The sequence below is a fragment of the Primulina tabacum genome, chromosome 10 (genome assembly GCF_025594145.1).
Source record: "Primulina tabacum isolate GXHZ01 chromosome 10, ASM2559414v2, whole genome shotgun sequence".
Classification (NCBI taxonomy): domain Eukaryota; kingdom Viridiplantae; phylum Streptophyta; class Magnoliopsida; order Lamiales; family Gesneriaceae; genus Primulina; species Primulina tabacum.
In genome coordinates this window covers 20653989-20669290 of record NC_134559.1, presented here as the reverse complement: position 1 = coordinate 20669290, position 15302 = coordinate 20653989, and the positions used below count along the sequence as shown (strand labels likewise).

At 40.4% G+C, this 15302-nt stretch overlaps 2 protein-coding genes across 2 annotated transcripts; both read right to left on the bottom strand.

Moving 5' to 3' along the window:
• Window positions 1-1243: 1243 nt before the first annotated feature.
• LOC142505674 (uncharacterized) lies at window positions 1244-2478 on the bottom strand. Its single transcript, XM_075618758.1, has 2 exons — window positions 1968-2478; window positions 1244-1881 (listed from the first exon to the last, which is right to left on the bottom strand). The coding sequence occupies exons 1-2, from the start codon at window positions 2454-2456 to the stop codon at window positions 1363-1365; spliced, it is 1008 nt and encodes a 335-aa protein (XP_075474873.1). The 5' UTR covers window positions 2457-2478; the 3' UTR covers window positions 1244-1362.
• Window positions 2479-11505: 9027 nt separating this feature from the next.
• LOC142506005 (putative proteasome inhibitor) lies at window positions 11506-14536 on the bottom strand. The gene is made up of 9 exons (XM_075619144.1): window positions 14289-14536; window positions 13987-14158; window positions 13761-13907; window positions 13167-13244; window positions 12479-12556; window positions 12336-12367; window positions 12188-12251; window positions 12028-12105; window positions 11506-11801 (listed from the first exon to the last, which is right to left on the bottom strand). Exons 1-9 carry the CDS (start codon window positions 14461-14463, stop codon window positions 11726-11728), a joined length of 900 nt encoding a protein of 299 aa, XP_075475259.1. The 5' UTR covers window positions 14464-14536; the 3' UTR covers window positions 11506-11725.
• Window positions 14537-15302: the final 766 nt, after the last annotated feature.

The window sequence follows — 15302 nt, the reverse complement described above, 5'->3', positions numbered from 1 at the left end:
TCACCTAGCAGAGGAGTTAGAGGGGGGAGGTGGTGAATTTCTATTTTCCTACTAAGACATCGCCTAGTAGAGGAGCAGAGGGCAGGGGAAAATTTTATTTTCCTACTAAGGCATCGCCTAGTAGAGGAGCAGAGGGCCGTAGAAAATTTTATTTTCCTACTAAGGCATCGCCTAGTAGAGGAGCAGAGGGTGGAGGGGGTTGATTTTTATTTTCCTGCTAAGGTATGGCCTAGCAGAGGAGTTAGAGGGTAATGATGTTGATTTTCCTGCTAAGGTATCACCTAGCAGATGAGTTAGAGGAGGGAGGTGGTGAATTTCTATTTTCCTGCTAAGGTATGACCTAGCAGAGGAGTTAGAGGGTGATGGTGTTGATTTTTATTTTCCTGCTAAGGTATGGCCTAGCAGAGGAGTTAGAGGGTGATGATGTTGATTTTTCTGCTAAGGTGTCACCTAGCAGAGGAGTTAGAGGGGGGAGGTGGTGAATTTCTATTTTCCTGCTAAGGTATCACCTAGCAGAGGAGTTAGAGGGGGGAGGTGGTGAATTTCTATTTTCCTGCTAAGGCATCGCCTAGCAGAGGAGCAGAGGGCCGGAGAAGATTTTTATTTTCCTACTAAGGCATCGCCTAGTAGAGGAGCAGAGGGCCGAAGAAAATTTTATTTTCCTACTAAGGCATCACCTAGTAGAGGAGCAGAGGGCAGGGGAAAATTTTATTTTCCTACTAAGGCATCGCCTAGTAGAGGAGCAGAGGGCCGGAGGAAATTTTATTTTCCTACTAAGGCATCACCTAGCAGAAGAGTTAGAGGGTGATGGTGTTGATTTTTATTTTCCTGCTAAGGTATGGCCTAGCAGAGGAGTTAGAGGGTGATGATGTTGATTTTCCTGCTAAGGTATCACCTAGCAGAGGAGTTAGAGGGGGGAGGTGGTGAATTTCTATTTTCCTGCTAAGGTATCACCTAGCAGAAGAGTTAGAGGGTGATGGTGTTGTTTTTTATTTTCTTGCTAAGGTATGGCCTAGCAGAGGAGTTAGAGGGTGATGATGTTGATTTTCCTGCTAAGGTGTCACCTAGCAGAGGAGTTAGAGGGGGGAGGTGGTGAATTTCTATTTTCTTGCTAAGGTATCACCTAGCAGAAGAGTTAGATGGTGAGGATTTTATTTGCCCTAGCAGGTTAATAATATCAGAGACAAACTCGTGAGAAGTAATAAATTCAAATGCAAAATACTCAAGGTTGCATAAATAAAACGAGTTCGTACATGTCAAAAGTGCGCAAGAGGAAATAACCAAATGTAAACAGTGCAAAAGTCGCATAATCCTATGGAAAGTAAAGCAATGCAGAAAATAACATAAATAAATGAGCTCAATCTAAGAATCAGGGGGGAGACTCGATATGAAGCCCTCGAGGTCCATGAAGTCAGTAGGGGCGCCTGGCGGAGGATAGCCCTGAGCCTTGAAGAGGCCGACTGCACCCTCGAAACCCACCCTCAGGTAGTGAAAAGCTTTCGGGCCACAGATCTTGAAAAATTCTTCGGATTTGAGAAATTCCTCTTTGAAGGAGGAGGCTTCTGCAACATGTCGTGCCTTGGCGTCTTTAAGCTCAGCCTGTGAATTCTTTAATTCTTTCTTCAGCTTCTGGATCTCTTTAGCTTGATTCTCTATCAGCCGCTGAGACTCTTGCTTCTGTTTTGAGAGCTCGCCGCACTGGATCTGGGACTCCGACAATTGAGCTTGGGACTCCGAAAGCTCCTCAGCATGCGACACTTTCATCTCGTCAATAGTAGCCTGGAGCTGTTCGCGGAGAGCCTGACCCTCGCGTAATTCTTGACAAGAGTCGGATCGAGCGGCGTGAGCGCGCTCAGCCAACTCCCCGACGTACATCATGCCCTGCATAAGTAGACAAGGGTGAAAAGACGACAAGAAGATCAAATGTATATTAAACATCAATCTAAAGGTTATAAGGAGAAGTATACCTCGGTGACACTGCTGCATGTCCGGCGGAGGAGGTCTGACCACCCCAGTGAACTCATGAACGCTGCATCGGCGTCAGAAGGAAGCTGATACATTATCTTCTGAGCCAGATGAGTAGGACCCCGCCCCACGATGGCCGAATCCGAAGTGTATAGAGGATGCACCGCCGATTCAAGGGGAGGCCCCTCATCGGGCTTGGACCCCTCTGGAGAAGAGACCGATACGACAGAAATCTCAGAAATCTTGCGCTTGCCATGCTGAGGGGCTGACGGGCTAAGATCAGTGGATGCCTTTTGCTTACCAGACGGAGGAGGGGACTTGGCGCGAGGAGGTGGCGAGGAGGCTTGCTTTGAGGCGGAAGAGGAGGAGCCTGCCTTCTTCTTCTTCGCAGCAGTAGGGGAGCTAGGGGAGCTAGCAGGCTTCTTCGCGGTAGTAGAACAGGAACCTGTTTTCTTTTTCTCAGCAGCAGAACAATCTCCCTTTGGGCCCATCGTGACTGCCGGGGTAATGGATTTCTGGGAAGCTGATGAAGAACCCCAGGCCTTTGTCTTGAAAAGTTCACGGAGAAATAGGACGTTCATGACTCTAGTACCTGCAAGCAGAGACAAGGAACCAAATGAGAATGTTATCAAGTAACATAATAAATAAAAGAAAAGCAAGAAGTACGGACAGATGAGAATATCTACCAGCATTCTCCTTCAGCTTAAATTTAGCGGGACTTAACCCGGCATGACATAGGAGATCCTCAGATAGAAGTTTGGGAATGTTAAAGCATCGATCTCCTAGTACACTCATTATCTGCAGGTACTCCTCATCTTTCTTATAACTCTTGGAAAGTTTGGGTTTAGTGAAGACAGGGTACCAATCGGTAAAGCAAGTCAATTCTTCGGGTGGCTGTACAAAAAAGAAGTATTTTTTCCAGTCCTTCACATGACTGGGGGCCCCATCGAACAGTTTGTGGCTAGACCGGGAGGTTACATAGAAAGGTCCATCTTTTGACCTGGACAAAACTAAGAAGTAGGAAAAAGTGGTGCAATTCAAAGGGAGGCCTAAAGCTCTGAATAACACAGCGAAACAGCTTATCAAACGGAAGGCATTAGGCGTGAGTAAACCTAAGTGCACCTGATAGCACTTGCTTAATTCTTGAAAGAAATCACACAGGGGGAAACGAAGGCCGGCATCAAAATGATGCTGAAAAAGGTATAATAGCCCTTAGGGGCTAGATAAGGTCGGTCCTTTGGGCCAGGAATGATGATCTGGTGGGAGGAAGGAATGTGCCACAGAGTCCTAATTTTCGACTCACTACCAGGAGGAATGTGGGATGACAAGTGACCATACCATAAGTTATCTGCCTCATATATGTTCATTTGTTGGGTCACGTGACGAACTTCCTTACCCGGACGACTACGAGCGGTGACTTCCTCCTTAGGAGGATCAAGGGTAAAATCAGGATCAGCTAGGGAAGTCCTACCCTGGCTAGACTTGCTGGACTCGCTAGACTCGCTAAACCTCTCAGAACCACTCGAAGAACTAGACTCGGAATCGAAATCGGAATCGGAAGAAGACATAAGTGCTAAGGATAATCAAACAGGAAGAGGAGGGAACTGACCCGGATGAGGCAGGGGAAAATACTCAAAGCAATAGAATCGCAAGGATGGCCGAGCGAGGTGCGTTACGGCACGTGAGGGCTGGCGCGCAAGGGCGACGGGAGCTGGTGCTCGGGTGATGGGCGAACGTATGACGCTCGGGCGAGCGTGGATGCTTGGACTCTCGGGCGAGCAGGCGTTGGGCGAGCTGGGGGCGCTGGGCGAGCGTGGGCGATCGGGCTGTGCGGGGGCGCTCGGGCGAGCGTGGGCGATCGGGCGAACGTGGGTGCTCGGACGCTCGGGCGAACGTGGCGTTGTACGGGCGAGCGTCGGTGCTCGGGTGCTCAGACGCGGGGGCGGGCGTGGCGATGCGCAGGCGAGCGTAGGGATGCTCGGGCGAGCGTGGATGCTTGGACGCTCGGGCGAGCGTGGCGGTGCGCGGGCGAGCACAGGGATGCTCAGGTACTCGGACGCTGGGGCATGGCGTGGCGTGGCGCGCTTGGGCGAGCAGACCTGCAGGGGCAGGGCTAGCGCGCAGATGGTGAGGGCTGGCTTGGCGAGGCGCGCAAGCGAGGCAATGGCTTGCGGCTCGACGAGGACAGCGTGGCGAGCCGGCGTGTGTGCTGGGGCGCGAGCCGGTGTGGGTGCGAGGGCAGAGAAAATTTTGCAGGGAGAAGTGAGGATTGGAGTGCGGAAAGAGCCTATATTTATAGGGGGAGCACAAATCTTACCAAGATTGTGATTTGATTTGATATCTTTTCCTTTCAGAGCAGGATTGCGATTTCATTTGTTTCCAAATCTTGGGAGACTGGAGAACGGCAGGAAAAATGCACGGCATCACCCTTGCGAGTGCTTATTTCTGAAAAAATTATGGGGGCGTTGCCCCCACACCGCCACGACCTGACCGGGCAGGTCGATCCCCGTAATTTTCGCAGCGGCAAGCATCGTTCGTTAACGACAAACGAAATAAATTTTTCTGTTACGGTACGTCCTCGTCGCCTATAAACCAAGGACAACACAACTAATCGAACTTTGAACCTACGATTCAGTTCGACTCGGGAGGGGGAGACTGGTGATACCCCATAGATGGGCCTAGCCCAGATGGAAGACATGGATGGGCCCACTACTCTTGGCTCATCCCTAGCCCAAATGGAAGAAAGCCCATCAAGGGCCCAAGTATCCTTCTATAAATACCAGGTTTAAGTGTTTAGTTCAGGCATTCACTATATTGTTTTCAGCAGCGCCCTTAGCTGCTCTCCCCCATATATCCTCAGTCTCTGACTTGAGCGTCGGAGGGGCTACGCCAGGACATTCTCCTGGCCCCCTCCTAACGGTCTTATTTGTGATTTCAGGCCCAGGGTAATTTTGAAGCTCGTGCCTGGATTAGTGACGCTTGCGTGAATCGGACCCTAAATTTCCCGTGAATATCACCATGCTTTTACGTTTTTTCCACCAAAAGTGTGTGGACAGACTTTTAATCAACGGAATGATTTATTTCGAACCTGTACAACAACAATGACAACCTTGTACAAAATTAATCATTTATAATGATGTTTTTTAGTACATAATAATTACCGTAAATATTTTCTGAAATTTACTTTAAAAAAGTTGTGTGAAATTATTTTGTTTTTTATAAATAATTTTATGGAAATTTTTTTGTTACAATATGCTTCAAATATGCTACGAAATTTTTTTTTTTTTTGGAATAAAAAGTTTTTGTAGCCTGCTAGCGTTTACAACCAATGAATTTAGACAAATGAATATCTCGCTTATATTGCTAATATTACATATTATATATAATTATCAAAGTAAATTTTTTTTTAATAATTGGCCACAAGTCTGGAACCAACCATGCATTCAAGGTTCAACGTACAAATGTACTTCGGAAATTCCATAATATAAGAAGATATCACTCAAAACGACTCATTTTGAACGAATTTCACCAACCAATTCGTATCTATCATATTTACCTTGATCTAAATTATAGATACGATTTATTCATATTAATCCATGTTCTTGATTATCATTTATATTATCAACAATATTAGATGCATGGACCCTTAAACTCACACGCTATTGGTGATTGATTTAAGGGTGCAAATTAATCGAGCTAACTTTAAAAATATTTTATTCATATTTGAAATCATTGAATTCGATTTGAACTCTAATATGTTCGATATCACGAGCTATTTAGTCGTAAAACATAATTACATATCAAATAAATATTAAATATATTAAGAATAGTTCGAACGTTTATTTTCAAGTATGAATATCATGATAACATATTTGAATACTTCGAGATGAACTCAACCTAAATTCTAATTCGAAATGAACACAAACTAGAATAAATCCTTAAAATTTATATAATATTCAGTTCGATTAAGTTCATTAACACTCTTATGGAGATAATATTGCTAGCATGTTTTAACGTTTCTTGTTTACATGTCATTATCCCTTTAAATTGCCAATTTTTATTTTGCTCCTTTTTGGAATCATATGATGGCCAATGATTGCGGAAGTTAGTTGTTCACAGATTTGTGATCCACCTAACATTTAGACTTTGGATGCTACGACCTTTATTTTTGACCTAAAGAGAGACATACATGCACTCCTATAATCAATTCTTGGCTTGCTTTTTCTCTAAATTTTTGTTTGCGGTTGGAGGGGAATTCTTCATGACAAAACATCATTATATTGCCCTCATCAATTATGAAGTAGGGTTAGCTTTTGTTGATCCCACGTGCGGAATTTGAGATAATAAAATTCAAAAATAAAGAATAAATTGGACACCGAGATTTACGTGGAAAACTCCTAAAAATTATTAGGGTAAAAACCACGGGCAAGATGAAAAGAATTTTACTATAATATTTTGTGGTGTACAACTCACTCACTGTGTTTTCAAAGAGATCACACACTCTCTTAACACAGGAGAACAAAACACTTCACAAATATTATAGAACTAAGCACTCAAATGCTTATAAGATGAGAGAAAACTCGAAAAAGAGATGATTTCAAAATGAAGGGGGGAGCTCTATTTATAGAGCCCCTTGTCAGTGTGAATACGCGTTAAAAACGCGTATTTATATTTCAGTCTGAATTTCCTTCTGCTGCACCAAATTTGAGAAATCAATTGCCAATCACCACGTTTAAAATTCAGCTGCCCACCTTTGTTGACTTGCTGACATTTCTCCCACTTGAAGATTTGATTGAAAATCAAGCACATCTTCACACATCCTTTCAATCTTGCCATTACCTGCTGCTTACGTTTCTGCTAGACCACTAGAGGATCTACACCACTCAAACTTTTCAGTGTTCATTGGCTTGGTTATAAAATCAGCTATGTTATCATTTGTATGAATCTTTTGCATATCAACACTTCCTTCTTCTACTACTTCCCGCACAAATTGAAATTGTACTCCAATATATATGTTTAGTCCTGGAATGAAAGGCTGGATTTCTTACGATGTGCAAGGCACTCTGACTATCACAAAACAAAGGAACATTCTCTTGTTTGTGTCCGATCTTCTCCAATAACTTTTTAATCCATATTGCCTCCTTGCAAGCTTGAGTAGCTGCCATATATTCTGCCACTGTTGTAGATAACGCCACAACTGTCTGCAGTTTTGAAACCCAGCTTACTGCTCCCCTCGCAAGTGTAAACACATAACCAGTAGTAGATTTCCTTTTATCAGGATCACCTGCATAATCTAAATCGACATAGCCCCTGAGTGTAAAATCTGATCCTCCATAACATAATGCAGCATTCGAGGTACCCTTAATGTAGCTAAGGATCCTCTTAACAGTGCGCCAATGCTCTCGTCCAGGATTCGCCATATACCGACTAACTACTCCCACTGCTTGAGTAATGTCCGGTCTTGTACAGATCATGGCGAACATCAAACTTCCCACTGCTGATGCATATGGTAATCGAGACATCTCCATCCTCTCTGCTTCACTGCTATAACACATCTCGGAGGATAACTTGAAGTTAACAGGAAGAGGGGTCGAAATTGGCTTACTATCTTGCATGTTGAAGCGTTGCAAGATTTTCTTCAAATAATTTTTCTGGGAAAGCCAAATCTTTCTGTTACTTCTGTTTCGATGAACTTGCATCCCTAGAATCTTGTTTGCTTGTCCCAAGTCCTTCATATCAAATTTCCTAGCCAATTGTGCCTTCAATCCTTGGACCTGATCTTTGTTGGGGCCTGCTACCAACATGTCGTCCACATACAATAGCAAAATAATATAATCATCACCAGAACTCTTGAAATACGTACAAGGGTCTGCACTCAATATGTTGTATCCGAGGCTCATGATAGGAATCAAATCTCTTGTACCAACACCTCGGCGCCTGTTTGAGGCTGTACAGAGATTTGTTCAACCTGCAAACCAAGTTCTCTTTGCCTTTTTCCGCAAAATCTTCTGGCTGCAGCATATAGATTTCTTCTTCAAGATCACAATGAAGAAACGACGTTTTCACATCTAGCTGTTCTAGATGTAGGTCACACACCGCACACAATGCCAACATCACTCTGACTGTTGTAAGCCAAACTACAGGAGAAAATATCTCATTGAAGTCAATGCATTCTTTCTGAGCATACCCTTTTACCACCAATATAGCACGATACCGCTCCACTTGGTTATTGTCATCACGCTTGAGCTTATAGACCCATGTGTTACCAATGGCTTTCCTTCCTTGTGGTAATGTAACAAGATTCCAAGTTTTATTCCTGTCTAATGCCTCCAACTCTTCTTGCATTGCTATCATCCACAAGGATACATCCGAACTTTGAGTAGCCTCGTGGAAACTCGATGGTTCACCATCCTCTGATAATAGACAATATGCAATGTTGCTTTCAGTGATATAATCTGAAAGCCAACATGGTGGTCTTCTGTCTCGAGTTGACTGTCTCACATTGGAAACCTCAGACTCAACATGTTCTTGTTCTTCGTGCTTTGGTACTGCTTCACAAGAAACTTGATCTTCGTCCGTCTTATTTTCCACCTGAAAAAGAGTAGTTTCTGAATTCGGTGTGCCTTTGTCTCCCTTTACTTTATCTTCCTCGAAGATAACATCCTTGCTGATGACAAGCTTGTGAACAGTAGGATCCCACAAGCGAAACCCCTTTACTCCATCAGCATAACCCAAGAAGATACATTTTCTGGATTTCGAATCCAACTTCGATCTTTCTTGCTCATTGTACAGAACGTACACAGGACTTCCAAATGTATGCAAATGAGAATAATCTGTCGGCTTCCCAGTCCACATCTCCATCGGAGTCTTCATATCAATAGCCACTGAAGGAGAACGATTGATAATATAACAAGCGGTTTTGACTGCTTCCGCCCAAAATTACTTGTCTAGACCCGTAGTCCTCAACATAGCTCTTGTTATGTCCAACAAGGTTCTGTTCATCCGCTCCGCCACTCCATTATGTTGAGGTGTGTAAGCCGTCGTGAACTTTCTTTTGATTCCCTCATGTTGACAAAATGCATCAAACTCGTCACTGGTATATTCTCCTCCATTGTCAGTCCTCAAACACTTGATTTTTTTTTCAGAATCAAGTTCAACCCGCGCTTTGAAATCTTTGAAGACTTGGAAAACATCTGACTTCTTCTTGATTGGATACACCCAACATCTCCTAGAGAAATCATCAATGAACGAGACAAAGTATCTCGCTCCTCCTAGGGATACAACCGGTGCTTGCCAAACATCCGAATGAATAAGCTCCAATATGCTTTTGCTCCTGGCAGTAAAAGTGTCAAACTTTAATCTGTGTTGTTTACTGGTAACACAATGTTCACAAAATGGTAGTGACACTTTTGTAAGTCCCGGCAACAGCTTCCGTTCTGAAAGAATTTTCAACCCTCCGATCTGACATATGCCCGAGCTTTCTATGCCATAACACTGTTAATTCTTCTCCTGAACCAATTGATGCAACAGCTAGTTCTGCCTCTTTGTGTGTTTCTCCCAAAAGTACATACAGATTTGCAGCAACCTTTTCCGCCTTCATAACCACAAGCGCACCCTTCACAATTTTCATGATCCCTTTCTCGATACGTGTTTTGCACCCGATGTCATCCAATTGCCCCAAGGACAAAAGATTTTTCGTCAGTCCTTTCACATGTCGTACCTCCTGTATGGTGCGAATGGTGCCATCAAACATTTTAATTTTGATAGTACCGACCCCAGCGATTTCCAAGGCATGATCATTTTCCATGAATACAGATCCTCTTGAGACTGGTTCATAATGATCAAACCATTCTCTCCGAGACGTCATGTGCCACGTCGCTCCTGAATCCATAATCCATGTATCACAAAATTTGTGTCTGCTTTCTGCAACTGTTGCCGCTTCGCTGAATAATTTTTCACCACTGCCTGAAGTACTGGCCACATTTCCTTGAGAATTCTTCTCGATACTCGTACACTCTTTCTTGAAGTGTCTTTACTGCCACATTTAAAGCAGCAAATATTTTTCTTCTTACTTCTTGACTTTGATCTACCTCTCCTTTGGCTCCCACTGGAATCACGGTCCATAAATCTTCCTTTTATCATCGGTAAAGCCTCTGCTTGCTTCGATGTTACCAACCTATCTTTCTTATTCTTGCGCCGGTTTTCTTTTCCGAGAACCGCAGTTAAGACATCGTCGAATCTTAGAAAGCCCATAAGAATATTGTGGTTATGTTGATGATAAGTTGATCATATGAATCTGGTAGACTTTGAAGTAGAAGCTCCGAACGTTCATTTTCCCTATTTTATGCCCCATGGAAGTGAGTTGGGCAAATAAAGTATTTAGTGTGTTGATATGGTCGGTCATTGATGAGGATTCCGCCATCCGAAGAGTATAAAGCCTTCTCTTTAGGAAAATCATGTTGTGTAGTGATTTGACCTCGTACATCTTTGTCAGAGTATCCCAGATAACTTTGGCTGTTTTTATCTCAGAGATACTTGACAAAACTTCGTCAGCTATAGCTAAGTGTAAATTAGCAACAGCATTATCATTCATCTCGTTCCACTTTCCATCGTCCGTAATCTCCACCGGTCTATCTCCAATAGCCTCTAAGCAATTCTCCTTTCTTAAAACTGCTTGTATCTTTATTTTCCACAGCATAAAATTGCTTCCATTGAACTTTGTTATATCGTACATGCCCGCCATTATGTCTACAACAATTTTAGTAGACTGGAAAAAATAATCCCGCCTTAAATAAAAAAACTCAAAAAATCTTTTCTGATGTGGAAGATCAGTCTAGGCTGCAACCACAGAGCATACTCAGAATTTTCAGAAATTTTAAACCAAGGCTTTGATACCACTTGTTGGTCCCACGTGCGGAATTTGAGATAATAAAATCCGAAAATAAAGAATAAACTGGACACCGAGATTTACGTGGAAAATCCCTAAAAATTATTAGGGTAAAAACCACGGGTAAGATGAAAAGAATTCCACTATAATATTTTGTGGTGTACAACTCACTCACTGTGTTTCCAAATAGATCACACACTCTCTCTTAACACAGGAGAACAAAACAAATGCTTATAAGATGAGAGAAAACTCGAAGAATGGATGATTTCAGAAAAAATGCGTATTCATATTTCAGTCAGAATTTCTTTCTGCTGCACCCACTTTGACAAATCAATTGCCAATCACCATGTTGAAAATTCAGCTGCCCACCTTTGTTGACTTGCCGACAGCTTTCTTCCTAATTTTGGATCCTATTGTATCTTTTGAATCAATGGATCAATGTCGACTAATCGTTGTAAATTCGTCTTTTGGTCTAGTCGAACCGATTATCAGGTTCTGCTACGTTTATGTTTCCGTTCAGGAGACTCGAACTTGAGAATTTGTTCAGTGGAAATCAATGGGTGTTGATTTTAATATGATTCTTTTTCTTTTCTTTGAGGAAACTCAAGACAGTAAAATATTTTACAATAAGCGAAGTACTTCTACATTCAAACTGGCAAATACATCGATGATATACATTTGAGTGCCAAGAATTACAAGATGAAAAGCTATGTGAAGAATGGAACAGGAAACAAAATGAATGCGCTGCGTAAAATTTGAAATACTCGACAATATCAATTCAAAAATACTTGCAGAGTTGCTTGGAAATTACATACACACAACACGATAATAGAAGATAAGCTATCCCTCTTTCTGTTTCATAGTCTTTGCATCTTAGATATAATAATCTGAGCCATCAGGAAAGTGATGCAGATCCGGATGCGTTCCACGCCCTGGCCTCTGGGGATTTCTGCAATGCATTCGAAGTGCAAAAGCATTATACTTTGAACAACGGTTAAATGCATAAAGTAAAGAGGGGAGAAGAGGAAACACGAATACTATTGACTAGGAAAAAATATGATGTCAACCCTACAAAAATAAAGATAGAAGCACGTGTATCTTTTTATTTCTACAACTTTCTGTTTCGAAAAAGGTCCTAACATGTTGCAGATATTAAAATGTGCGTCTGAAACTACCTCACAAACCGACCCGGCTCAAAACCGGGCACACCAGGAGGTCCATATGGGTCAAAGCGAGCACCAGGCGGCACACCCCTGCATCAGAAAATCAATCAGAACCCAAACAACACATACAAAAGAAATATGCACACAGGGAACATGGAAGGTGAGCACTCACTGTAGACCTCCAGGCAAGCCAGGGTCCCCGACTCTTCCTCCAAAGAACCTTGGGTCATTGGGACCTACATGCGTTTGAAAGGCTGTTAGACTAATGTAAAGAGTGCAATTTTCCAGAAGGAAATTCTAAAATATCACCGTATACAGACCTACTAGCATGCTCCCACTGCGAAAATCTCCCCTGTACAAAGTTGAACCAAGTTATAACCATTGACCAAAGCACAACTTGCAAACAGAGAAATAAGACACGTTTAAATAGTGATGAAGAAACAAAGAAAAGAAAACTACAAACCTGGTGGGACACATTCCAGCCCCAGGCCCAGGAAAGAGATCGCTGGAACCAGAACCAGGAACTGGAGGAACGATAAATCTACAGAGAATAAGTGAGATAAGATATCGCCAAATATTGCGAGCATAAGCACAAAATATAACAAGTATCGAAAGCACATGCACATAATTATAATTTCAGTCATCCGGAAAATGGTAACTTGCTTGACAGTTTCAACATCCGCATACCATATTCTCTCAATATACAACCTTCAACATTCTACATAAATATTTTTAAAATCTTGAACATAACTTCCACACTAATAAATACTCAGATTCAGGCCCTCAAGATTAAATTAATGATATTAGTAATATAAATATTTAGGTCAAAATCAGATTCCCAAACAAATTCAAAACGTAGGAAGCAAGTTAAAGTAGCCCTTCTGAAAGAATGTAAGTTATAATTAATATGAATTTTTGTATTACATATACCAAATATAATTTCATTTGTAGCTCGATCGGAGGCATTCATTTTGCCTAGTATCCTTAAATGGCAGCCCATTATATAGAAGAGAAAACAAGCATATAATAGAGTCATTTTATTCAAGTAACGAAAGCTAGTTTAGTTAAGTGACCAGAGTTGATAAAGTACAGACTATCAGAAGCGTTTATGCCAGTCAATATAGGTAATCTAATAGTTGTGAAAAACATACCCTGAAGGAAGAGGATTAACATATTGATCTTCAGGGTCATCATCTCCTGTCACGGGCTTATACCTGTCATCTCTCAAACTTGTTCCAGAACATCAAACAAGTAGCTAAGAACCTCAAAAATTGATTTTGTGAAGGATAAATGGAATGCTCAGGAACATGATGCAAAATCGATTAGTGGTAGATCAATCCAACAAGTGTAAATTTTAATTACATTTGCTAAGATGACAGCACAACACATAAAATTTCCAACTTCTTAAGAAAATGCACATATAAATCTACCCTAACAATTTGAATGTGCGTAGGCTAAAAAACCAGAGATAACTTCTTAAACACATAAAACTAGAATAACTGGTGCATTCCTATCGAGAACACAATCTTTCCGACAAAATGTTTGGAACCTTAATCAATATAAACATCCATAAAAGGAATATTGATACCAATCCAATCCATGTACATTCCAATTTATTATCAGTTAGCACAACAAGCTTTATCAAAAACAAAACAAGGACCAGATCGTAGTGAGCACCCCAATACGCTTTCCACAGTAGATTCGAATTGAACAACACAAAATTAACAGTACTAGAAATCAAGTACCTTGAAGGTTGATTAGATGAACTTGTGGCCACGGAACCATCCAGTTTACCTAAAATTTCTTTGTTGATTTCCGTCACCAGTTTCCCCAAATTCTTGAAATGAGAAGCATAATTTGTGCCCCCATTGTCTTTCACATACTCTCCAACACTACAAAGGCAAACAAAAAAATACCCTTTTTATACAGGCAAAAACAAACTTTGGAGCCTGTATCATATATTTTACTTACTCGATTTCCAAATGAAGAAGTTCAGAATCACCATCCTTCAAAACATCAACCATGAGACTACCATTCATCACAAGACATTTCATTAGCACTTTCTTGGATTCCTTCTCAGGATGAGAATAAACAAAAGCATAATGTTCTTCAATGGCGTTCCAATTCTCTATCCCTACCTCGTCTTCTCAAATCAAATTCAATCAAATAACAGAACAACGAATAAATATCAGATAAAACATCAACCACAGGAGTTCGAAGCAGAGTATTTGCTAAGTTTTTAAATCAATCGGAAAGTAATTTCAGCGAAATACCAGTGGAGGACGAGGAAAGGGCATTGTCGGCGAAGGCGGAAGGGCCGGCATCGTTAAGAACGTAACCCGCGGCAACAAAGGCTGCGTGCACGGCGAACGCAGCCTTGTCGTGAGCGTTCCGAAACGACGGCCGCGCCGCCCGTATCACCGCCATCAACGACTGTTCACTGGCCATGATTTCTTCCACCCGACTCTTGATTTTTTTTGTGACAAAAATCCGAGAACTTTGTTCCGGTTGTACTCGATGAACAATTTTGTTGAATTTTTTTAAATAATAGATTTTAGTGGAGTATATAAATTTTTATTAATTTTTATAAAATCTCAAGTATTAAAGATTTTCAAAATTTTTTGATATTGGTATATTTTTTCATAGAATTTATGTATTTTGTAATTTAAGATTTTTTTTTTCTTTGAACACAGTTGAAAATGAATAATTTTTATTTATTTTTTTAAAAATTATTTATCAATAAAATATTATTATCTATTGATTTAATATTCGAAAAAATTATCATTACTAAATTTATTGTATTAAATTTTTTTCATTTAAATCAATTCAACATATTTATTATATTAATTAATAATTTTTTAAAAAAACAAACAATAATTTTCAATATTAATAAATAATAAACTTAAAATAATTTCATTCATTTTAAATAAAATTTTGTATAAATTTTATTGTTAACAAATGTCTAAAAAAATAAAACAATTATTTATATATGAAAATAAAGAATAAATATGTTAAAAAATATATATAATCACTATAACTTTCTAAAATTTTAATATATTTAATTTATTATAATTATTTTTATATATGTGTTGATAAAATAAAATAAACGATATTAATATTTTTATTAAATATATTTTTAATTTTACTATATTTTTTGACTGAAATAAAATAAATGATATTCATAATTTTGATTTAAACTATAATTAACAATAAAAAATAATTTTTAAAAAATTTCAAATAAAAATAAAAACATATGGTTGAGAAAATAATGAAATTTTGCATTGATA